The sequence below is a fragment of the Geotrypetes seraphini genome, chromosome 10, assembly GCF_902459505.1.
Source record: "Geotrypetes seraphini chromosome 10, aGeoSer1.1, whole genome shotgun sequence".
NCBI classification, from domain to species: Eukaryota; Metazoa; Chordata; class Amphibia; order Gymnophiona; family Dermophiidae; genus Geotrypetes; species Geotrypetes seraphini.
In genome coordinates this window covers 137,255,891-137,282,560 of record NC_047093.1, presented here as the reverse complement: position 1 = coordinate 137,282,560, position 26,670 = coordinate 137,255,891, and the positions used below count along the sequence as shown (strand labels likewise).

Genomic DNA, 26,670 nt, shown 5'->3' with positions numbered 1-26,670 from the left:
CTATATTTTTCTTAGGTCCTTCTTGTTGTTCCTTTCAGGCCTCAGCAGAATAATATAGCATTTAGGGATAAAGATACAGACCAACAGTCCAGCACTGGAGGCCAGAATAGCAAATATCTCCACTGCCACCATGTACTTGCCCTTGGAGCTCAGGTATGTTGGGATGAAGGAGATCCAGACGCTGCAGACAACCAGAAGACTGAAGGTGATATTCTTGGCCTCATTGAAACTGTCAGGTAGATTTCTTGCTAGGAAAGCTATGATGAAGCTGACGCCAGCCAGAAATCCCAGATAACCCAGAACACAGTAAAATGCAATTACTGACCCTTCATTACATTCAATTAGTATTGTTCCAATTTCTGATCTCATATTAAGATATGCAAATGGGGGAGCAGTGAACAACCAGGCAAGACACAGAACTGTTTGAATAAGGGAACAGGAAAGGACGATAGAGTTAGAGACCCTGGAACCCATCCATTTCCGGAGCTTGCTTCCAGGTTTGGTGGCTTGGAAGGCTATGACCACAGTGATGGTTTTTGCCAATATGGAAGAGAGAGCAATGGAGAAAGTGATTCCAAAGGTGGCATGTCGGAGGATACAAGACACTTCGTTTGGCTGACCGATGAATATCAAGGAGCAGAGGAAGCAGAGTATGAGGGAAATGAGGAGAATATAGCTGATGTGTCGGTTGTTGGCTCTCACTATGGGAGTGTCTCTGTAATAAATAAAGATTCCCAAGATGGCAGTAGTGATGAGAAAGAAGAACATGCTGATGGAAGTTAAAATAATCCCTAGAGGCTCTTCAAAAGACAGGAAAGTTATCATTTTTGAGATGCAGGCATCTCTTTTCTGATTTGACCATTGATCATCCGGGCATGTTGTACAGGTGTCCATATCTGAGAAAGAAGATTATCATCTCATTATCTCACATATATAATGAGGTCTATTTACTAAAGTGCACTTAAATATCACGAGTCCTATAATCTTCACAGCTCAGCCAAGACAGAGCAGTCTAATTCACTCTAACTGCATGGAGAGTGAAGGACTGTGAATTGCATTTTGAGTTAGCACCTGGTAATTTAACTCTAATGTCTGCAAATGTCTGCATGTAAGAGCAGGTAGTATATGCACTCATGCTACTACAAGCAGATACCATAGACCATTGCACAAAAAAATGCAACCATTCCCCCCAATATGAATCCTGAACCCCTCCATTCTACTGGAGAAGACCTAACCCTTCTCTCGCTCATACGGATCACCCAGCCTTTAATGATGGTGTCCCTGGGGGGTTAGGCAGGGGGCATGAGCAATCCTCAGACATTTTTGTTGCTTTTCAAGCTCAAATTGAAAATAGTGGCTCTGATCCATGGTAGTACTATAACCAAGGTTATAATATAAATTAAATTCCTGATCCATTTTCCAGAGGCATATGGCCATGTGTTGTGTCAGATACTGTGGAGTATTTGTGCTGGTGTTGTGTTGTGGAATGTTGAGCCCACATTCAGCAGAGGTGCTGTTGGTAGTTTCCTAATGCAGTGCTATTTTAGTAAAGATATTGATTAGAATGTGTTGAGAATCTATGCTAATGTAAGAATGTTTCTGATTGGCTGCTGTTGGTAGTTTCCTAATGCAGAGCTATTTGAGTAAAGATATTGATTAGAATGTGTTGAGAATCTATGCTAATGTAAGAATGTTTCTGATTGGCTGCTGTTGGTAGTTTCCTAATGCAGAGCTATTTGAGTAAAGATATTGATTAGAATGTGTTGAGAATCTATGCTAATGTAAGAATGTTTCTGATTGGCTGCTGTTGGTAGTTTCCTAATGCAGAGCTATTTGAGTAAAGATATTGATTAGAATGTGTTGAGAATCTATGCTAATGTAAGAATGTTTCTGATTGGCTGCTGTTGGTAGTTTCCTAATGCAGAGCTATTTTAGTAAAGATATTGATTAGAATGTGTTGAGAATCTATGCTAATGTAAGAATGTTTCTGATTGGCTGCTGTTGGTAGTTTCCTAATGCAGTGCTATTTTAGTAAAGATATTGATTAGAATGTGTTGAGAATCTATGCTAATGTAAGAATGTTTCTGATTGGCTGCTGTTGGTAGTTTCCTAATGCAGTGCTATTTTAGTAAAGATATTGATTAGAATGTGTTGAGAATCTATGCTAATGTAAGAATGTTTCTGATTGGCTGCTGTTGGTAGTTTCCTAATGCAGTGCTATTTTAGTAAAGATATTGATTAGAATGTGTTGAGAATCTATGCTAATGTAAGAATGTTTCTGATTGGCTGCTGTTGGTAGTTTCCTAATGCAGAGCTATTTGAGTAAAGATATTGATTAGAATGTGTTGAGAATCTATGCTAATGTAAGAATGTTTCTGATTGGCTGCACAAGTCTGCAGGGACATCAACTGTCTTGTGACAGTTAAACAGACTGAGTTGTCTTTGAAGAAGGGAAAACGGTTCTGGTTTTGTTCTGTGTGTAAATGAGAGTAAGTGAGATAGAAGGTGAGGTATATGAATGAAACTTTAATAAAAATTGTGTGTATGACTAACAGATTTTTGGAACAGATTTAAGGCAAATTGGTGTGTGAGAAAGTTGTGTGTTGTTTTAATGTCTGTCTAAGAAAATGGAAAAATGTAAGTAAAGAGAACTCAGTCTGCTACAATAGTTAGTTTAAGGAAAATAAAAAATAGTTTAGATAGAATTCCAGTTATAGAAACTATTTTTATTTCTTTTAATCTTATTTAGTGGAACAGTTCTTAGGTATCCTGAACTGGCAGGCAAACTTAAGATACTTACATATAGGGAGTGAGGGTATTTTTCCTCTTATTTTTATTTGACTTAGAGAGGTGTAGGGAGAAGAACAGATGAAGGAAAGAGGCCTGAAGATTGAAGAATGAAGAACAAAGATAAGTAAAATTCACCAAAGACAGAAGTCATTTTAATTTCTGCTAAGAACAACTTTGCCTACCTGAAGTTAAGACTCTATGACTTTAAATGACATTTATGACCCTGAGAACCGTGTAATATAAAGAAAGGTTTCTGTACTGTAAAGGAAACACTGTTGTTCAGTCATCAGTATGTATTAGTGATAAATAGTGAATGCTGAAACACGTTAGAATATTAGAATACTGGATCCAGTTAGGCATATGTTATTAAATTATAATGATAAGCACTTTATAACTTATTAAAAGATTTTATTTGCTTTTAACCATTTTAAAGACAAATTATTGAAGGTGCAATAAATTTGTTTTTGCACCTTGCATCTAGTCTGGCTATTCATTACAATGTTTATAACCTTTGTATATTTTATCTGATTTTCAAAACATTTAATCCTAGCCAGTTCTCTTAAAATCCAAGTTAAGAGTGGCTAGTGTTCATTTTTCTTCTGACTTTCCTCTTTTTCTGGCTGGGTGTTGAGCTAAGCCACTTGGATACCATGACTACAGTTTAGGATCCTCAGCACTTTGGTAAGAAAAAATAGAGGGGGGTTACAGTACAGTCTACCAAATAAGTAAGATACAACTTTGAGTTAGTTCTGAAAGGCTGATAAAGCAACATGAGGAAATGGGGATCATTATTGCCCCACTTGTAATGCATGGGAGATACCCATAAAAAAGTGCTGGGGGTGTGATTTCAGGTTTGGGTCTCTGGCCTTATATCAAGGAGTTATGGGTCAAAGATATTAATGTAATGTAATGTAATTTATTTCTTATATACCGCTACATCCGTTAGGTTCTAAGCGGTTTACAGAAAATATACATTAAGATTAGAAATAAGAAAGGTACTTGGAAAATTCCCTTACTGTCCCGAAGGCTCACAATCTAACTAAAGTACCTGGAGGGTAATAGAGAAGTGAAAAGTAGAGTTAGAGGAAAAATAAAATAAACATTTTAACAAGACAGCATTGATCTAAATACTTTGGAAGGTAGAAGAGAGGAGAGAAAGGAATAGAAGCAGAAGGGGGAGCCGTTGAACAGTAGAATTCTGCAGCATCCACTATCTCCTCCTCTCCCTATTGGCTAAGGCTCTTAACATTTGCATATCTTCTTCCCATTGGCTAAGGCTCTTTGCCTGCATTGTGATGTCATAGAGCTTTATGGTTATAGAAACCTAGAAACATGATGGCAGATGAAGGCCAAATGGTCCATGTAATGTAATGTAATTTATTTCTTATATACCGCTACATTTGTTAGGTTCTAAGCGGTTTACAGAAAATATACATTAAGATTAGAAATAAGAAAGGTACTTGAAAAATTCCCTTACTGTCCCGAAGGCTCACAATCTAACTAAAGTACCTGGAGGGTAATAGAGAAGTGAAAAGTAGAGTTAGAGGAAAAATAAAAATAAAATAAACATTTTAACAAGACAGCATTGATCTAAATACTTTGGAAGGTAGAAGAGAGGAGAGAAAGGAATAGAAGCAGAAGGGGGAAATTTAAATGATAGAAATAGAACAAAACAAAGACAAAAGGCAAAACAATAGATAAGATTAAAGATAAATCATAAGCTGGAAAGAAAAATAAAATAAAACTTTGTCTTCAATCCACGGTTTCAGCGTCAGTGATGAAGTGGAGCAAGTAAGTTTAGGAGGAGCGATTGACGTTTCCAGAAAGGGCTTCTTCAGGGAAGAGACTTGGCAGACAGTCCCAGGATGCCTATGTCTCCTCCCCTGCGATGTTCTCCCATCCATGCATTCCCTCCCAGACACATTAAGAGTAACAAATGTCCCAAACATTATTGGGATTGTGGGAAGGGTGGGCAGGTGAGTAGTATGGAAATCTAGAATCCTGTCAGGGTTGTGAATTCAAAACAGCACATTGCACTCTTCATACAGCTATCTTCAGACATTCAGTTTATCCTTGGAACTTATTCTCAATAGTTCATCACCTTAATCAAAGACAGGGCCAAACAACTGTAAGCTGTGCACAATTCAGTCTTGCAGCCCTCCCTGTGGGTTTTAAATAATTTTTTTTTTCTTTTTTATATAGTTTCTCTTATTGTAAACCATTTAGATATCTTTGAGGGACGTACATCAAGAAACTAACAAACTTGAAACTTGTGGAAAGTGTATTCAAGCAATCTTGTGTAATTCTGCAAGCAGGGAACCAGTTTAGACAAGCCCACAACTCTCAGGAGGAGTCGAGTGATTAAAGAACAGTCTACACTTGTTGCTAGTTTCCACAAGCCCTAGCAATGGAAGGCAAAGAGGTGGAATGGAGAGCAGCAGCACTGAGAAGACACAGGAAATGAAACCAAAATCCCAGCCACATTTGGAGAGGAGAAGCACAGCCCCCCCCAATGAAACCAGGTCATACAGCTACAAGATTTTGTATTTGAATTCCGTGAAAATAAAATGAAGGAAGGGGTTCTCAGGGAAGACAAGGCCATAGTCAAAAGATTAAATTAATGTTTTGCATTTGTCTATAATGAGGAAGATAAGGGGCAGATACCAGTATCAGAATGGTAGTCAATGCTGATAAACCATAGAAACTGAAACAGATCTATGACACACTGGAAGATATAGGGGCCCTTTTATCAAGCTGCGGTAGGGGTTTAACACACATTAAACCACCTGCCGCTCTAGCTGCTAATGCCTGCATTGAACAGGTGTTAGTTTTTTAGCCGGCCGTGGGGGTTAGTGCGTGATGAAATGTCCGACACGCTAACCCCACAAGCGCGGCTTGATATAAGGACCCCTTAATGTATTTTGAAGATTTAAATTATTTAATTATATTATTGTAATCACTTCATATGTATTATTGTATTAATAATTGAGATGAGTATGGGAGAAAATATTTGTTTTATATATTATTTGTGTAGTTTATAGTGCGTTTATGCAGTATTTTATGTTCAATTAATTATATTGCACTATCAAAGTTTGAAAATCAATAAAGATTAAAAAAAAAGTCATGCTAATTTTAAGGCTTCAATGGCTGGGAGGGTTTAGATGGGCTGGAGTAGGTAGTAACGGAGATTTCAGCAGTTGGAACCCAAGCACAGTACCGGGTAGAGCTTTGGATTCTTGCCCAGAAATAGCTAAGAAGAAAAAATTTAAAAAAATTTAAATTGAATCAGGTTGGGCAGACTGGATGGACCATTCGGGTCTTTATCTGCCGTCATCTACTATGTTACCTCACTTTTGTAAACAGCCAGCCACTTTTACAGGTCACTTTTGTAATAATTCACCTCACCTCAATTTTGTAATAATTCACCTCACTTTTATAAACAGGTCCCCAAAGAAATTTGATCACGTCACGCCTCTATTTATCGATGCTCACTGGCTTCCCATTAGCCACCAAATTTTATATAAGGTTATGCTGCTCATTTTTAAAACCCTAGTTCATAACGATCCTCTGTTTATATCAAGGATGTTAATTCCTTACAACCCTGTTCGCTCACTTAGATCATCTTCCCAAAACTTATTGGTGATACCCTCTCTAAAAGCAATAGGAACAAGAAGAGCAGACATGTTTTCCGTAATGGGTCCACAATGGTGGAACTCTTTACCACACCATATCACAAACGAAAGAGATCTCCATTCTTTAAAAAAAAAAAAAATTGAAAACCTACCTTTTTAAAGATGTTTTTAATACTCATTAAAATTTTTTTTTAATTTTTAACCTTCTACTTACCCCTGTTTCCTCATGTTTTTTCCCGTATTTGTTTTTTCTATATATAATAGATGTAATCTTTCCCCCACTTTTCCTCCCAATTCAAGTTTGTCATGTTTTAAAATTGTTGTTACTGAGTTTTTATTTGTATCTTTGTATTTTACTTTTTTAGTTATGCACATCGCTTTGTAAATAGATTTAGCGATAAATCAAATATTAATAAACCTTGAACCTTGAAACCTTGTTTTACAGCAATGGGAGAAAATCTTTAGATTATAAGCCCTCTTGGCACAGGGCAAGTTTTATTTCATTTTATTAAAAATGAACAAACCACTCTGTTCCAAAGTGATATACAGTACCTACAATGTCTATAAAATTTGAATGTAAGTCCTTCAGCTACAAATATAGAAGTTGAGTGTTTAATGCATTATCTTAAAAATTCTATAATATATATATTTTTTTATATTTTGGTGATTGTGTGGCTCTACATAATTTTCTTTTTTTTAATATTCTTTATTCATTTTTAAAACTTATAATAAGTGCAACAGCATATAACATCAATTTATATTTAAATACATCACTTAATATCCATAACCCTCCCTCCCTCATAGTCAATGACTTTCATCAAACATAAGAAGACATATAATAACCCCCCCCTTCCACATTATTTGCACTCATAAGAAAACCAAATTTTCATAAGACAAGATTGATTCAATTTTTATTTCATGGTATCTCTGTGCTTCGACTAAGCTGAGTTCCTGAGTTTTCATAGAAAGATAGAAACACGACAGCAGTTAAAGGCCTAATGGCCCATCCAGTCTGCCTTTCCCCACCACCCATAAGAACATAAGAACATAAGCAGTGCCTCCGCCGGGTCAGACCATAGGTCCATCCTGCCCAGCAGTCCGCTCCCGCGGCGGCCCAAACAGGTCACGACCTGTCCAAATCACCAGAAGGGGCCCCCATGCCACCCTGGCTTCCCATTGAGTCCTATCTTCCCATCAAAGTCCTAGCCCTCCGGTCTTGCACATGCACGACCTGGTCGGGTTTCTATACTTATTTTCTGGTTAGCTTTCTCAGTATCCCACGATCCCTTTATCCCTCAGGAATCCGTCCAGTCTCTGTTTGAATCCCTGTACCGTACTCTGCCCAATCACGTCCTCCGGTAGCGCATTCCAAGTGTCCACGACCCTTTGGGTGAAAAAAAACTTCCTTGCATTCGTTTTGAACCTATCTCCCTTCAGTTTCTCCGAATGCCCCCTCGTACCTGTTGTCCCCTTCAGCCTGAAGAATCTGTCCCTATCCACCCTCTCTATGCCCCTCATGATCTTGAAGGTCTCTATCATATCACCCCTGAGCCTCCTTTTTTCCAGAGAGAAGAGCCCCAGCCTATCCAACCTCTCGGCATATGGGCAGTGTTCCAGCCCTCTTACCAGTTTTGTTGCTCTCCTTTGGACTCTCTCGAGTACCGCCATGTCCTTCTTGAGGTACGGCGACCAATATTGAACACAATATTCCAGATGCGGACGCACCATTGCTCGATACAGTGGCATGATGACTTCCCTCGTCCTGGTTGTTATGCCCCTTTTTATGATGCCCAGCATCCTGTTGGCTTTTTTTGAGGCCGCTGCGCACTGTGCAGATGGCTTCAGTGATGCATCCACCAGCACTCCCAAGTCTCTCTCAAGACCGCTTTCTCCCAACAATGCCCCCCCCAATTTGTAGTTGAACAACGGGTTCTTTTTCCCTATATGCATGACCTTGCATTTTTCCACGTTAAAGCGCATTTGCCATTTGTTCGCCCAGTCTTCCAGCTTGTCTAGGTCCCTTTGCAGGTCCTCACACTCCTCCCTGGAGCTAACTCTGCCGCACAGTTTGGTATCGTCTGCAAATTTTATAACCTCGCACTTTGCCTCCTTTTCCAGGTCATTGATAAATATGTTGAAGAGTAACGGCCCCAGCACCGATCCCTGCGGCACACCGCTCGTGACTCCCCGCCAGTCAGAATATTGGCCCTTTACTCCGACCCTCTGCAGTCTACCCGACAACCAGTGCTCTATCCATCGGTGCACATCCCCTCCCACCCCGTGGTTCCACAGCTTCCTAAGCAGCCTTTCATGTGGCACCTTGTCGAAAGCCTTTTGAAAATCGAGGTAAATGATGTCGATGGGTTCCCCATTGTCCACCCGACTGCTTATTCCCTCAAAGAAGTACAGAAGGTTCGTTAAGCATGACCTTCCCTTACAGAATCCGTGCTGGCTTGTTCTCAGTAGGCCATTTCTCTCAATGTGCTCGCAAATGCCGTCCTTTATCATAGCTTCCACCATCTTCCCTATAATTGAAGTCAGGCTCACCGGCCTGTAGTTCCCGGGGTCACCCCTCGATCCCTTTTTGAAGATAGGTGTGACATTCGCCAATTTCCAGTCCTCTGGTACCTCTCCAGTTTTCAAGGATAGGTTACAAACATGCTGTATTGTGCCCGCTATTTCTTGTCTTAGCTCCTTCAGAACCCTCGGGTGGATCCCGTCCGGACCCGGTGATTTGCCGCATTTTAACCTGTCTATCTGTTTGAGGACATCCTCCTTACTTACCTCTATGTGCTCCAATTTTTCAGCCTGTTCCCCACTCATGAGCTCCTCTGAGTCCGGTATATTAGATGTGTCTTCTCTCGTGAAAACCGACGAGAAGAACGTGTTCAGCCTCTCAGCTACCTCTTTATCCTCTTTAATCACTCCCCTCCTATCCCCATCGTCCAACGGCCCCACCTCCTCTCTTGCTGGTCGTTTCCCCTTTACGTAACTGAAGAATGCCTTGAAGTTTTTCGCCTCCCTGGCCAGCCCCTCTTCGTATTTCCCTTTTGCTTTTCTAACCTCTCGGTGGCATTCTTTTTGGCATTTCCTGTGCGCCTGGTGATTTTCCTCCGTTGGATCCTTTTTCCATCTCCGGAAGGATACTTTTTTGTCGTTTATTGCCCTCTTTACTTCTGCTGAGATCCAAATCGGGTCCTTTGACCGCTTGTTCTTGCAGCCTTTCCTGAAACTGGGGACGTACATTTTTTGTGCTTCCTGCAGGGTGTCCCTGAATAGGGTCCAGGCGCTTTCCACAGTCTCCATCCTAAAGATGTTTCTGAGCTTCCTCCCCACCATTTCCCTCATAGCAACATAGTTCCCCTTCTTGAAGTTGAGCGCAGTTGTTGCGGTCCTCCTTACTATGGGTGTCCCCCTTTCTAAAGTGAATCTGATCGCATTGTGGTCACTGTTGCCTAGTGGTCCTCCCACTTCTACCCCTCTTGCAGGCCCTCCTAATCCGTTCAGGATGAGGTCAAGAGTAGCACTCCCCCGCGTCGGTTCCCTGATCAGTTGCTCCATAAAGCAGTCCCTCACAGCTTCTACAAATCCTGTTTCCCTAGTGCAGTTGGAGTGACCCGTACTCCAGTCTATCCCCGGGTAGTTGAAGTCCCCCATCACTGTTACACTTCCAGTCCTGCACTCCTGTCTCAGTTCAGCTTCCAAGTCGTGTCCGACTCCTTCCGGCGCACCAGGTGGGCGATAATACAGCCCCAGTTTTATGTCTGCACCCTTGTTTCCCGGCAGTTTGACCCATAGCGATTCCAGCCCCTCTGCCTTCGTTGCCATATCCATCCCGACCGAGTAGATAGAGTCTTTTATATATAGTGCTATGCCTCCCCCCTTCTTGTGGGTCCTGTCTCTCCTGTAGAGCTTGTACCCCGGCAGCGCCACATCCCATTGATTCTGCTCTGTCCACCATGTTTCTGTAATTCCAATTATATCTAGGTCTTCCCCCTTGGCCACGACCTCTAGTTCACCCATCTTGGCCATGAGGCTTCTTGCATTTGCGTATAAGCACCGCAGGTCCCGTTGTTTTTTCTCCACCTCTGCATTCACCTGGGCCGCCTCTCCTGTTCCCTGTACTTCTGCTTTGCCCTCAGCCTTTACCCTCGTAGCTTTCATCTTCCCCACATTTCCGCCACCCCACTTCCCCGCTTTTCCTCTGGGTTTTCTTGCCCCCACCTGGGCCCCTGCCTCTGTTCGATCCCCCTCGCCTTGTGTAGCCCCTATGATACCCTCAACTTTCGCCCTCGCGCCACCCAGTCCCCCTGTGTCTCCATGCCCTTTAGTCTCTTCCCAGCAAGCTCCCTTTACCTGTTGTTTCCCTCGCTGTCTGATCATAAGGTCCACTGGTCTCTCTACTTCCTCCGTGCAGTCAGCCCGTTCAGCATCTGTTCTGGATACTGTTGTCCGAAGCGTCAACATCAGATCAGCTGTCGGCTTTCCCCCTCTCCTCAGTTTAAAGCCCTCTCGATCTCCTTCTTCACATTGGCAGCCAGTAGTCTAGTTCCCTCTGTGCTCAGGTGCAGGCCGTCCCGCCGGTAGAGCTTACTCTTTCCCCAGAAGGACGTCCAGTTCCTCACAAAGTGGAAGCCCTCCTCCTGGCACCATCTCCGCAACCATGCATTCACAGCCTGGATGTCTGCCTGCCTCTTTGCATCTGCTCTCGGTACAGGCAGGATCTCTGAGAACGCTATCCTCCGGGTACTCCGCTTCAGTTTTCGTCCCAGGACCCTGAACTGGTCAGTCAGCGTGGCCATGCTGAAGTTCCTCCGGCTCACATCATTTGTTCCGACGTGGATTATCACCACAGTCTCCTCTGCCTCTGCTCCATCCAGGATCCTCTCGATCCTATCAGTGACGTCTCGTGTCTTGGCCCCTGGGAGACAAGTCACTAGCCGGTCCTCCCTTCCTCCAGCTACGTGACTATCTACCTCTCTCAAGATCGAGTCTCCCACCACAATAGCAGACTTCCCTTTCCTCAGCAACCTCCTCTGTCTCAGGTCCGTGTCCTCGGTGTAGTGTGGTGTCTCACTCTCGGGGTCTCGGTGAGTCACGGTCTCCTCCTCTTGCGTGGTTCCTCCGCTAGGTCCTTCCTCGGTGTCGCCTTGTGGATCCTGGGTCTCGTCTGCCGACATCCATCCGTGCAGCTGCTGGTCCTGTCCTCCCGCCTTCCTATAGGCCTCCTCGATGAATCTCTCGAGGTCCCTCACCTGGTCCACAATGAGGCCTGCTCCGTCTGTGTCCTTGGTTGACCAGCTCGTCTCCTCTGTGTCGCGCAGTCCCTCCAGTCCCTCCAGTTCCTGGACCTTGACCCTCAATCTGCTGACCTCCATCCTCAGGCTTTCCAGTTCCTGACACCGACCGCATATGTATGCCCGCCTCCCGGAGGGGAGGTAGTCATACATATGACACTCGACGCAGTAAACTGGGTAGCTCTGCTGGGTTCCTGTAGCCTCCATATCCTTCTCTTTGCTCCTGCTGTCCCTCGGTGGTCCCTCTTCTCTATAAGAGATCCCACATGCCTGCTCCATGCTGTATTAAATTCAGATACAGTCTTCATCTCCACTACTTCCACTGGGAGGCCATTTCACGTTTTACCACCCTTTCTATAAAGAAGCATTTTCTTAAATTACTCCTGAGACTATCACCACTTAGCTTCATCCTATGCCGTCTCTGTCTGGCATCCTACCCTATGGTGTTTTGTTTTTAAAGAGACAAGGGCTAGTTCCTGAATTATTACCATGACTGTGTGGCCAGCTGGTAGGAAGAGAGGAATCTTATCAAGTATTTTCCCCCTTCTGTAAAGGAAAAAAATAGTCCCAGCCAGCCTGTTTTCTCCCTTATTTGTATCTCTATCCTATCAATCATTGAATTTCCAGCACTTTATCATATGTATGAAATTAAATGTCTTTGGCTGATAAGCAGTATACAAATTTTTTAATAAACTTGAAACTTGAAAATGAATTACACTTTTTGGAGACCTACAGCCCTTCTTAATTTCAAGAACAGGGACCATAATAGATACCCTATATTTATTTGTATCCCATGTTTTCCATGATGTCACCCACCAGTTTGGTTGGAGATCTCTCCCTCTGCACACGGAATACAGTCATAGCAGCAGATGGGTTTTCCTTCCTTGGTTAATTTCCTGTAACCAGGATGGCAACTTGGACTGCATCTGAACTGCGGAGGTTTCTGAAGATTGAGAAAGCATGTTAGAAACATAGAAACATAGAAAGATGACGGCAGAAAAGGGCTACAGCCCACCAAGTCTGCCCACTCTACTGACCCACCTCATTAAGTCTGAGTGCTAATGACCTAGTTCCTTAACTCGACCCTCGTAGGGATCCCATGTGAATGTCCCATTTATTCTTAAAGTCGAGCACGCTGGTGGCCTTGATCACCTGCACCGGAAGTTTGTTCCAGTGATCTACCACCCTTTCTGTGAAGAAATACTTCCTGGTGTCGCCACTAAATTTCCCTCCTTTGAGTTTGAGCGGGTGCCCCCTTGTGACCGAGGGTCCCTTGGGAAAGAATATGTCATTTTCCACCTCGACACGACCTGTGACGTACTTAAATGTCTCAATCATGTCACCCCTTTCCCTGTGCTCCTCTAGAGTATAGAGCTGCAGTTTGCCCAGTCTTTCTTCGTATGAGAGATCCTTATATGTAACTTCATTTGATACTGGATGGTTGTTTCTGAACTGGAATGTTTCTTTTATTTATTTTTAAATTGTCATCATGTGTAGCAGCATATTTCATGCTTAGGAAGGTACTTGTAAAAATACCCAAAAAGTGTTGATTCTTGTCAGTGCATAGACAGATTAGACCAGCCTCAGATCAGATGTGATCACTTTAACGAAAATAGATTTATATAGACTAATTAAGTTATATAATAATATATAGAGCTTACTAACCTAAGGATAGATTATAGTAATCAATAATTGAATATTCATAATACATCACATTAAAAACAATAACAGTGAAATGGAAAAAAAACCTGTTAAAAAAATGCAGATCAGCCAACAAATTTCAAAATAGAAAAAAACAGCATCATGCCTCCTCACATTCTATTTGCTTCCTGAAAAAGAACACCTTCTCCTTTCTAAGTGGGGGAGTGGCCAAGTGGTTCAAGCAGCTGCCTCAGCACCCTGAGGTTGTGAGTTCAATTCCCACAGCAGCTCCTTGTGACTCTGGGAAAGTTGTTTAATACTTTTGGAACTTTACCTGTTCTAGCAATTTTTAAAGACTCGTTATTTAACTTTGATAGAAACTGTAAATAAATGATTTGTGACTACAGGATGGATTTGACATCTCCAGTGTATCTTTTTGTTGATTTTGCTTTGCGTCGAGGCTTGGTACCTTCTTTCCCTTTCCCTATAATACTTTATTGTACCAGGTCTAAATTAAGTACCTGTCTAAAACATGTAAAACACTTTGTAATCACAGAAAAAAGCAATATATCAAACCCCATCCCCTTTCTTTCTGTTTCAAATGAGTCAGGAGTTTGTTCCAAGTAAGTAGGCAGACATGCCTGTAACAGTTAATTAGTGTCAATTAACTCCAATTGACTAATTACTATGGGCTAGATTCACTAACCTTCCGATCCGTGTCCAATCCATGGGCGATTGGAGGCAGGCCGACTGATTCACCAACCATCTTCTTGCAAATGGGGGTGATCATAGGCATGCCACCAACTGACCACAGATCATTAGAGCCCTGACAGTAGTGACAGGAGAAGCAGCCTCTTGTCACTGCTGTCAGGGCTTTTGCCGGCTTTTAACAGTTTTTTAATCGGGCAGATATTTTGCGTGTTTTATACACACAAAATAGCAGCTTGGGACTTCCTTAGGAACTCACTAAAGAAGTCCCTGATTGGTTGAGGCACCTCAGGCCCCTTCCAAGGGCTGAGCCCAAGGCACCTGAGCCAATCAGGCCCTTAGGCCCCATCCCTCCTGCTATAGGCTACAACAGCAGCGGGCAGAGGCAATGGTGGGATCATCGGGGGGCATCGTCATGGGGGGGGGGGGGAATGGCATGCGGGTTAAAGGTTTTTGCAGAATGTATAAAAAAGGGGAAGTGCAAGAGAGTCGGGGCTGAGAGCAGGAGATTGGGGCAGAGAGCAGGAGATTGGGGCAGAGAGCAGGAGATTGGGGTAGAGAGCAGGAGATTGGGGCAGAGAGCAGGGTTTTTGTACAAGTGACTAGTCCTCACCAGTCGCTTGTTTTTGGATTGGCCAGCAAGTCAGTGTGCCCTAAAAATGTTTAGTGAATCATATCTTTCCCGTTTCCCCTCATTTGCATGCATGGATCAGAATCGGATCGGAAGAGAGGTTAGTGAATTGGGTCGGAGGAAAATCAGGTCGTAAAGGGGTCACAAACTGATCGGTACACGATCGGTTTGCTTAGTGAATCTAGCCCTATATGTACTCATCTGGGATCAGCACTCCAATTGAAGTGACCTTTACAGAATCTGGAAGCTAACGTTTTGCCCAGAAAGCCAAAATACACCATTCTATTGACCATTTTATGACAAGTTTCATGATACCTGTTTGGATCAGCACCTCTGATAGTTTAAATCTGACCTGAGTGAAAGAATTCTCCCAGATGATCGCCTTCTCATCAATGGTGAAATCCTGCCCTGGGGGAGCATGGGGGTTATAACGTCCAACAACTTTATATTCCAATGTTATATTAGGAAGAAAGTTCAAATTCAAAATATTGTATCCAGAGGTGAGGTCTCCATTCTCATCCAGGTACATCTCTTCCTCTAGGCCATTCTTAAAATGGAGGCGCCTCATATAACGATGGAGCTAAGTGAGGGGTGCATTTTAAGTAATGTCAGGTTAGAGAGATAATTTCAAGCATACATAAACATTTGTTTATAACTGTGAGAAGAAGTAATTTTAAAGCGCTCTTTATCTCCTCCTACTTACAGATAGACACAACCTTAAAGTACGGACCAAATCCCTGAAGAAGCTTAGGAAAATTATTTTATAACAGCCATATAAACTTCTCTGATTCCATTCTAGAAGTGCAGTAACCCCCTCAAATATAAATGATAATTTACATTTTCTAAGCGTAGTGTGCTTCGTAGTTTTTAAAAATTTTATGGTTACCATTATGAATTAATAAGATAGTATGTGTACATAAAAAATGAATGGAAGAAATTAGGGGCAGAATTGGGGGTGGGACTAGGGCGGGATTGGGGTAGGGCTATGGTGGGATTTGGGGCGGGACTGACAATTAATAGATGTTCCCTTTTGATGAAAAAATAAATGGTCACCTTAGTCATGCCTGCAGCAACAAGTTTCAGTTAGCGTTCATAAGAACATAAGAGCTGCTGCTGCTGCTGCTGGGTCAGACCACTGGTCCATCTTGCCCAGCAGCCCGCTTACACGGCGGCCTTCTGGTCAAACTGAGACTAGCCCTACCGGTGAGTGGCTTAACATGAAGAATTTTATTTATGGATTGATTTTTTGATTTATTTATGGATTTATTTATGGATTTATGGATTTATTTATGGATTGATTTTTATGATTGATATGCAACAAGTACAGGTTTTTTTTTCATATGTAAAGTTTTATACAAAATAGTTTTTTTGAGGACTGATAATAGTAGAGTCACTAATGCGATTTTCATTTTGGCTTTGCAGCATTCTACTCTAAAAGCTCACCCAAGCCCTGAAGAAAGGGTTGAAACGGATATTCCGTTGGAGAAGTGTTGCTGCTAAGCAAGCTAAGTACACGTTCGATAAATTAGAGTGCATTTAGTAGGTTTTTTAAACTTTATTTTATTCAAATTTTTCATCATAAAAAGTACAAAAACTTGAAAGGATTTGGAAATAATCCAATAAGGTAAATATAATTGAATTAACATCAAACAATAGATTAATTAATTATTTAGTCCACAATCTTTGGCTCCAAGAACAAAGAAAATTAAAATAAAGCAAAACAAATACTTAACCTATTAGACAGAATCAGGGACACAGGCCAGGATTCACTAAACCTCCAAACTGTGCATGATCCGTTTCCGTTTGCAAGCAGGCCGACTGATTCAGTAAAGGCCTACATGCAAATGGGGATGATCGTTAGCAAGCCCCCCTACCCACGTCCAGAGCGATCCCGACTCATGCGCACACAGGAGAAGCAGCCTCCTGTCATTGCTGTCAGAGCTCAGCCCATCTGAGATCTCTCTTGCCTGCTCCCGGACTCTCCTGCTCTCTGCCGCCATTCCTTGTAGTGCAAGCCCGTGGTTTTAAAGCGGGCTTGTACTGCATGGTTAAAGGCGGTAGAAAGCAGGAGATTCCGGGAGCAGGCAAGAGAGATCGGCCTGACACCCCCCCCAGGCCCCGATCTCTCCTGCCTGCCCTGCCCTGCCCCCCCCCCCCCCCCCGAGAAATAAGCAGGAGGGATACCAACTCCCTTCTGCCATCAGCGGTAAAAAAAAAAATGCTGCATGCATGCAGCACAGCCCTCGCCTCCCCCTCCTAGCACGGCCCTCCCTCACCCTCGCCCCCTCCCGGCATGGCCCAAACCCCCCAGCACCAAAAAGTTGGGAGCAGGAGGGGTGCTCAATTCCTCCTGCTCCTAGGCCATCAACCTCCGGCCCACCTCTGGTTGACCCATGCGGTTGGGCCCGGCCCACCTACCCGGTACCTGTAAAAGAGTTGGGAGGGGTGCCCGGTCCCTCCCAATCCTTGGACAAGGCTCCCCAACATCTTTGGAAACAGGAGGGGTGCCCGAACCCTCCTCCTGCTCCTTTGCACTGCCAAAATCTTCGGGAGCAGGAGGAAAGTCCTCCTGCTCCTACTCTTCAATTGGTCATCATCTGATGCATGGGGAGAGGCCTAAGGCCCTGATTGGTTGAGGCGCCTCGGAATCCTCCCTATGGAGGGGCCTAGGGCACCTCAGCCAATCAGAGATTTCCTTAGGTAGGAGTCTAAGGAAGTCCCCAATTGGCCAAAACAGAGGAATACATAAAAAAGAGGAATACATTAAAAACAAACAAACAGAGGAATATAAAAAAACAGAGGAATACATAAATTTAAATTAGTATTCCTTTCCACTAGGGGTATAGAAACCTTAGATAAGCTTTCTCAATCTATGGCATTTGCTTTGGTAAAAATCTGGAAAGATCTTCCTTCAGAAATTAGACTCCTCTCTTCTTTGACATTTCATAGAAAGACTTTGAAGACGTATCTTTTTAAGAAATTCTTAAATGATAAATAAGGGATTGTAATAGATTAATTTTGTCGTATCATTGCCTCCTTTGCCTTTTTGGTTAATTTTGTAAACCGTATCGAGTCCCTTTCTGAGAATGACCCGGTATATAAGACAAAGGCCTGGATCGATTGGTATTGGTTATACACATTCAGTGAATATTTAATTACAGTGGAGCTCATTGCAATTCAAACAAATAACTAAAGGACTAGATCTGTTGGCTACTACTGCATGATCAAAGGGAGAGGAAGTATAAAATTTGATAATGGAAGAGCAGAGTCAGGAGCTGTTTAACCTGTGCTACTGGGGTTATTGTTGAGCATGTGACAAACCCCCCCAAAAAAACTTATATATACTGTATAAGTTGAGCTGAATATAAGTCGAGACCCTCATTTTCCCCCCAAAAAGGAAGAAAAATGGTTGACTCGAATATGTCGGGTGGCTTAATATTCAAGTATCCTGTCATGCCAGGTTCTGCATTCAGCCCCCCCTCTCTGCCAAGTTGTGCACCCAGCCCCCTTCCCTCCCTGCCCTGCACTCAGTCCCATTCCTTACCAGGCTGTGAACCAAGCCCCCCTCCCTGCCAAGTTTTGAATATTGTCCCCCCTCCCTGCCAGGCAATGAACAATGTCCCACCTTCCTTCCTTGTACCCTCTTCCCCCTAAAAAGAGCCAACCTCATCAGTGATGTCACAATGGCTTGATTGTCCCATACTCTCCTTTAACCCAGCCAGTAGATTAACCCTTTCCCTTAACTTAAACCACCTAATGGTAGGCTGGGACAGAAGGGATCCCTCCTGTCTCCTGCCCTGGCTGACACTAATAATTACCATCCTCCCTCCTTCCCTCCCTTGTGTACCTGTTCCCTGGAAGTCCAGCATGTATCCCGAACTGAAATCCTCCTTTGTAAAGGTAGTAGCCAGCAGCGCACCCGGTCTGGCACGTAGGAGCGAGCTTTTCGTGCTGCCGGCCCGCCCTGTACCGCTCGTTGATAGGCTGCTACGAGAACCGCAAATCCTGTGAGAACTTACGGCAGCTTATCATGGAGCAGTGCTGGGCCGGCCGGCAGCACGAAAAGCTTGCTCCTGCGTGCTGGCCCTGTTGTGCTGCTGGCTACTACATTTACAATCTTCGAGAGGATTTCAGGTGGGATACACGCTGGACCACTAATTTTGAAAAGGCGCTGAGGGGGGAGTCCCTGACCGAGTCTCAGCTCCTTTCACTCTCTCTCCTGCCTCTAATCTCAGAGCCCCCAGGGCCTGCAGCGTGTGAAGGAGCAGGGACCCTTTCTCTCTGGCTTCGGGGGGAGGAGATGGAGGACCATGCTATGGAGGTATTGGACTCCTCGCTGAAGGAGAGGGGCTTACAATTGCCAGGGGAGAGAGGCGAGGGCTCTCAGAGCATTGGTCTTCAGTGCTGGCTGCTTTTGCTGTAGGAGGAATCCTGATCAGCTCCTCAGTATGCAGGTCTCAGTGCAGCTCCTCACACCATCAATGGGCGGAGGGGAGGGATTAGGGGGAGGAGGGGGAAGGCCAGAGCAAACAGCATTAAGGCAAGTCCCAGAGAGAGAGGGCAGCGGAGGAAGAAAGGAGGGGGCGGTACAGAGAGAGTACGGGGTTAGGACTAGATAGAGATGGGGAGGGGAGGAGATGGAGGGAGAGAGAAGAAAGAAAGAGTATGTGGGTTGGGGATAGATTGAAAAAGGAAGAGGGAGAGGTGAGGGCCAGAGATGAACAGGGGGTGAGGCTGGTGAACAATTCCAAAATAAAGGGAGAGTAAAGAAAATGCGAGAGTGAAGGGGGTGACATGATAGAGAACAGAAAGAGGGGAAGGTCCATCCATTGATAGGAAAGAAGGGCAAGAACTGCAGCTTATATCCTGTTCCCAGAGGAAGACGCAAGAGTAAGTCCAAGTTCAGAAGGGAAGATAGCGGGGCCCCATACAGGCATTAGGGAGGGGGGAAGGAGGTGTAGACGGGCAGTGCTGCAAAGAGGGTGGCATGGAGCCTTTGGACTGCGTAAGCATAGGAGTGAGGAAAGAAAATGGACGGGGAGCTTTGTACGAGCACCAGAGCTGGAGGAAGTGGCAAAGTAGGATTCAAGCCCCGCTTTAACTTAGTGAGCACACGGCAGACAAAGGAATGAAATCAATGAAGCTTCCACTGAATGCAGGCACTGCTTCATCTTTCCAAGAAATTTAAGGATATTGGAGTCCCACTGGCTTGGCACTGTTGGATTGGCTACTTCTAGGAAACAGGATAGTAGGCTTGAGTCCTTTGGTCTGACCTAGTATGTGACCCAATTGGGGAGTGAGAGGGAAGAAGGGAGAAGGAAGACCAGAGAAGGGAGAGGAAAACAAAGAGAGATGCCAAGACCTTGGGGCACTCCTGGACAACAGACACCCTTATTAGACAGATGTTTGCGGCTTCTGAGATAAGTCCTTGTAGATGGTAGTTTACGTTTGTTGTACATATGTAATTTCCTGCTTTCACAAGGCTCATCAAGTAGTGATTTTTGCACTTTTCTTTGCTTTTTGAAATTCTGGAAAGTTGTCATTTTGCTCTTGACACTTTTGGCTTTTTATTATAACTATTACCAATTTTTGCACTTCTGAATTCATATTTATTAGATTTTTATATATATACAAAAAAAGCTTATTGAACTAGAGCTAGAGCAGTGTTTTTCAACCTTTTTTGGGCAAAGGCACACTTGTTTCATGAAAAAAATCACGAGGCACACCACCATTAGAAAATGTTAAAAAATTTAACTCTGTGCCTATATTGACTATATATAAAGTAATTCTCTTGAATAGGAATCAAATAAACACAAAGAAAGTATTTTATAATGCTGCCACCGCCAACAACACCGTTGGCGGCGGTGGCACTCAAGTGGCTAAAGAGCCGCAGTTTGCCGGCCTAGGGACAACACTGGAGGGTGGCCAGCTGTGCACCCCCTTGGGACGTAAACCCGGGGTGGGGCAGACCGCCCCCCCCCCACCCTGGTATGTCACTATCTGTACCTCACTCCCTCCCTATGACCAAAAATTCTCCTTTCTTCTATTCCCCGTGTACACAACCATCTCTTTCCCTCCCTTCCTCTCTCCAAAGTCCATGCCTTCTGTGTCCAAACACTCATTCCCTCCCTTCCTCTCTCCCAAGTCCATTTCTTCTGTGTCCAAAAACGCATTCCCTCCCCCACCTCACCATCTCTTCCCCTCCCTTCCTCTCTCCCAAGTCCATTTCTTCTGTGTCCAAAAACGCATTCCCTCCCCCACCTCAGCATCTCTTTCCCTCCCTTCCTCTCTCCCAAGTCCATTTCTTCTGTGTCCAAAAACCCATTCCCTCCCCCACCTCAGCATCTCTTTCCCTCCCTTCCTCTCTCCCAAGTTCATGCCTTGTGTCCAAAACGCACTCCCTCCCCCCTTTTGTGTTCCGTGTTTGCCTCCCAGCCCATCTTTGCAACTTTCTCAGCAAAACGAAGCTCAAGCCGCAAGGCTTGTCTTCTGCTTCCTGCCTGCCCTGCCGCGCACAAATAGCCGAACGGAAGTATTCTCCGACGTCAGTGCTGACGTCGGAGGGCAGGCTTTGCTTAAGCCCGCCCTCCGACGTCAGCGCTGACATCAGGGAACGCTTGCGATCGGCTATATGTTAGCTGCAGGGCAGGCAGGAACAGAAGACGAGCCTCGCGGCTCGAGATGTATTGAACTCCGCGGGTCCCCCGTCCAGCTCTCTCCTGTCCATGTGGGGCGGACCGCCCCTCTCCCTAGACTGGTGGTACTGCCCTGATGGCGGCCCTGACCGTACGGCACACCAGGCAACATCTCGCGGCACACTAGTGTGCCGCGGAACAGCGGTTGAAAAACACTGAGCTAGAGGATGGTGTTATATGATGTTTGTAGGTAACCTTGCAATTTTCACTCTAGAGTGCTGTATGCTTTTTGTCAGAGTGCCCAGTGGACCTGTGTGCCTAGGGGCCCTCGATGAATTAATTCTGTCCTGAATTCAGGTCCTTACCTTCCATGGCAAAGAGTCCAAAACGTCCATATTTTCTCTGGTCCATGTAATGCCATTTCTTGAGCCAGACATGATCATGTTATGCAGTGCGTGTGCCACGGCATACACAGCATTATACACACTGTAGCTGCTCCCAAGGAATGTGCCGAGACAGTGAGCTACGACAACTTTCTTAAGTGTAGAGTTGCAGTCTCTTCTGATCTTCTTTGGGCATCTGCTGTCACACAGGACCTTCCACCAATGTTTACTATTGACATCACTTGCCAGCCTGACAGGTATCATCTCACGGATAAATTTATAAAAATTTGGCATAGCTTTCTTATATGGTTTGAATATAAAAAACTTGTTCCTTATGTTAAAATGTTTTAGATTGTCTTTTTTTTCTACCTCAGCTATAGTGATGAAAACCCGGCCCCTTTTCACATTTGCTTGAAGATTCCATAGATCATGTAGAAAAAATGCACCATTTTTATTAGAGTAGTAAATGTTCACAGCAGATGATTGTTTAATTGCTCTATAAAATTTCTGTAATTCTACACTTGAGCAAATGCTCTGGTGAGGACAGCTTTGATGTAATGCGATGCAGCCACCATTCCGTTCAATCCCTTCTTTCATGATCTCGATAGCTCTCACACTGCTTTCGTCATTGGTTGATATGATATTGACCCATTTCCAGCCAAAATACTTCAGTAGCTTGTCTATCGCAGCACAGAGATGCAACTCATTGGGGATAGTCCGGTAAAAATAAGGATACTTAACAGGGTCACTCATATAAAGATTCTGTGAGATATAACTGACCTATCAGGACAATATAAAATAATGAATATATAATCCTTTTTCATAACTCTGAGAGAACAGTTTATATCACATAGGTCATAGGATTTAATAGCACATAGTTTGCAGGAGGGTGCTTGTGTCTAGGCTCCTGTTAGTCTCTCTTTTATAAAATTGCTCTCCATGAGTGTAATTTTATAAAGGAATATATAATATACCTGATATTGCATGCTCCCCCTTTGGGGATATTTAGTCATTGATACATAGACAGCCTCACATTAGGCCAACTCTCTTCCTCCCACCCTCCCTCACAAATCCAAGGAGGTACATAAATGTATTTGAATCTAGAATGATTTTAGTGCAGTATTGTTTTGCAAGTTAATCAAGGCAACATCGACGGCTTCTTTTACAAAGCCGTGTTAGCGGCTGCCCTGCACTAATGGCCACAAAGCCCATAGAGATTTAAAGGGATTTTGGGCTGTTGCCGCATGGCTTTGTAAAAGAGGCAGTAAATGGTATTGGGTTTTCTTTGGAGCCTCTGGAAGAATACAGACAAAGTGGGGAACAGTCAGTAAATTTTTCAAGCTGTAAATATTCTGCAATCCAGTCACTAAAAAGCATGTATATTTGTTTTAGAGCAGTGATCTCAAACTAGCGGCCTGGAGGTCATATACAGCCTACCAGGTACTATTTTTGCGGCCAGCGGTCTGTACTAGTGCAGACCGCTCTTTGCAGCATCCTCTGGTTTCCCCCCAGCCTCCTGCTCTTACCTTCAGATCCGCCTGAAGAGCGGATTGCCAGTGATGTAGTGATCCTTGCAGGCTTCCATTGATATCAGCAGCACGTTTCCTGTGCCGCGATCCTGCCATCACAGGAGGGGCAGGACCGCAGCAGAGGGAATGTGCTGTGGAGGCCGATGGCAGCCTGCAAGGAACGCTACAGCACCAGCGATCCTCTCTGCAGGCTGCAGTAATTAGCTGAAACTAAGACCGGGAGGCCAGGAGGAAGCTGGAGGACACTGCAAAGAAGGAGGAAACATGCAGGCCTTCAGGGGGAGGGAAGATTAATAAATTATAAAGAGCTTTACCTCATGCAAAATTGTCATTTCTTTAATAAGACATTAACGCATGTATTGTTTGGCCATTCCCCCCAATAAAGTGGTCTAAGAAGGGAATTAAGATGGATTGATATTGTAAGATTGATTTTCAATGCTTTGATTTGATTTTCCTCCCTGTGTTTAATGGAGCAAGATGTATTCTTGTAAAGTTTGATGTATAATTAAAAATAAATAAATTAAAAAAATAAGACATTAACTATTTTTTTCTGAGGCCCTCCAAGTACCTACAAATCCAAAATGCGGTCCTGCAAAAGGTTTGAATTTGAGACCACTGTTTTAGAGTGAATGCATATGAAGTAAAGGGAAATAGGGACATTTCAAGGGGAAACAGTAAGCAGGAAGATGGGCTATTTCTTCCTTCTGGTTGCAACTTTTGGTTTAATTTTCAAGGCTCCTTTCTCTTGAGAACACAGATTAGTGCACGGGTAGATGAGGTTAAATATGATCAAGTGCAGGGTTCCATGTTAGAAGTCACCACCCATGGAAAGGATCTAGATGTCATCACTGAGGATACATTGAAATCCAGAGCTCAGTGTGTGGTGGCAGCTAAGAAATCAAATCAGATTTTAGAAATGGGAAAAAAAGATGCAGAACCATCTGAGACTCATTCAACCAGATCACAGAGGAAGCTGTTGAAATAGAGTCATAGAATCATAGAGTATGACGACAGAAAAGGGCCATTGGCCCAACAAGTCTGCCCACTCCAAGAGCCCTCCCCTTAAAAGAACCTACCCCATAAAAGAACCCTCCCCCTAAGCATTTCCCCGGAGTGAACCCACATGTTTATCCCATTGTCTCTTGAAGTCGAGCACATTGCCGGCCTCATCTACCTGACGTGGATGACCATTCCAACAATCAACCACCCTTTCAGTGAAGAAGTACTTCCTGATGTCACCATGAAGTCTCCCACCCTTGAGTTTGAGTGGATGCCCTCTTGTTGCTGTGGGACCTGTAAGGAAAAAGATATCTTCCTCTACCTCAGTAAGGCCTGTAAGATGTTTGAACGTCTCCCCTCTCTCTGCGTTCTTCGAGAGAATATAACTGCAGTCTGCTTAGACGGTCTTCATATGGGAGATCCTTGAGTCCTTGAGGCCTACAACCTGCCCTTTCTCCAGCAAAAATAGTACAAGTGAGTATTGGCCTCGTTGAAGGGGGCCAATTAAATTGTTCACTCCTTGTTTGGAGAAGGGCAGCAGACAACAACACAAAAAAAGACCTGTGGTACACCTCCTGTTGATAAAGAGCTCCCTTGATGAGGACAAGCTCAAAAACTACCAACTAGTCCCTAACATGCGTTTCCTGACAAAACATAGAATGGACAGTTTGCATTCAACTCAATAACCAGTTAATTGAATGTAAATATCTAGACCAGGATGTCAATATGGCTTCAGACCTGGGTATAGAACAAAGATAGTTATTGTGTCCCTTCTTGATAATCTGCACAGGGATCATTACAGGACATTAGCCTTTAACACTGAATCATAATATCATTCTTACAAGACTGGCAAAAAAAGGTATTTGTAGCACAGTACTTACAGTACATGGCTCAAAACCTATTTGTCAAAGAGACAACAATGAGTTTTGTTCAGCAACAATACATCATTACCTTGGACAGTGAACTGTGGGGTACCACAGGGGTCCATACTCTCTTCCATCTGATTTAATATCCACCTTAAGCCTTTGGCTGAACTGCTTCAGTCAATGGACTCAAAATTCTATATCCATACCAATAACATGCAACTTCTCTTACCCATTGAATGAGATCTACCCATAGCTTTGAGTAAACTGACTGCCTGTTGTGACCGGGCATGGCCAAGCTGGGCTCAGCAAGTGACCTAACCCATGCACACAAACCTCGGCCGAGCGGTTTGCGAGGTTGTTTTGGTATCAAAATAAAAGAGTTCAAAACTTTGGGTGCAATTTTTTTGGGTACTATTTATTGTTTCACCAGCATAAACAAGTGTCAAATAAAATGCTCAGGTTTGTGTCATCTTGTGCTTAAGTCCAGCATTCACAAAACAAAACAAAACAATTGCTGTCCAAAAATATGACAGAATATAAAAGCCTTATTCCAACAAAATAAAAGCTTTTCTTCTGAGGAAGGGCACTTTGTCCCTCAAGGGCCCTCCGTCACATATGAAGTGGAACTCTTATTAACTAACTGATGTCAAGACTCTATATGCAGGCCTGCCCTACATTTCATTTTCAACCTTCTTAAATTTCATTTATTAAAAAAGCAAGCTGAAGCCCTGCAGGACACCAAGCTTTTCTGGAAGAACACAAACTTGTCATGTCTTTGAACATGAATCATGTGAGCAAGAAGTTAAGAACATAAGAAGTGCCTCTGCTGGGTCAGACCAGAGGTCCATTGTGCCCAGCAGTCCGCTCGTGTGGCGGCCTAACAGGTCCAGAACCTGTGTAGTAGTCCTCTATCTATACCCCTCTATCCCCTTTTTCTTCAGAAAATTGTCCAATCCCTTCTTGAACCCTAATACCGTACTCTGTCCTATCACGTCCTCTGGAAGCGCATTCCATGTGTCCACCACCCATTGGGGGAAGAAGAACTTCCTATCATTGGTTTTGAATCTGTCCCCTTTCAGCTTTTCCGAATGCCCTCTCGTTCTTGTAGTTTTTGAAAGTTTGAAGAATCTGTCCCTCTCCACTTTCTCTATGCCCTTCATGATCTTGTAAGTCTCTATCTTATCCCCTCTAAATCTCCTCTTCTCCAGGGAAAAGAGCCCCAGTTTCTCCAGTCTCTCAGTGTTTGAAAGATATATGGTCCCTGTTCCAGAGAAGCACAAGCAAAACAACTGGTTGTAAAGATATAGTCGTCAGGCCTTAGGAATGTACTAAACTTTTTACCTATGCTGGACCTGACCCCAAATAACACAAAAAACAACAATTTTAAATTTCCGAATAAGGAAAAGACAGAACTATAGAAAAAACTGTGGACTTGTGTATGGATTAGTCATTTATAGATAAGCGCAACTATGGTTTCCAGGAAATTGAGCTATCACGATCAAATAAGTTCACTGTTTAGGAACTGCCTCTATAGGCTAAGGCTGATTAGATCACTATCC

General features: G+C 43.7%; 1 protein-coding gene across 1 annotated transcript; it reads right to left on the bottom strand.

Moving 5' to 3' along the window:
• Window positions 1-23,342, bottom strand: LOC117368644 (vomeronasal type-2 receptor 116-like). Its single transcript, XM_033962371.1, has 4 exons — window positions 23,244-23,342; window positions 21,700-22,497; window positions 15,015-15,279; window positions 1-896 (listed from the first exon to the last, which is right to left on the bottom strand). The coding sequence occupies exons 1-4, from the start codon at window positions 23,340-23,342 to the stop codon at window positions 1-3; spliced, it is 2,058 nt and encodes a 685-aa protein (XP_033818262.1).
• Window positions 23,343-26,670: the final 3,328 nt, after the last annotated feature.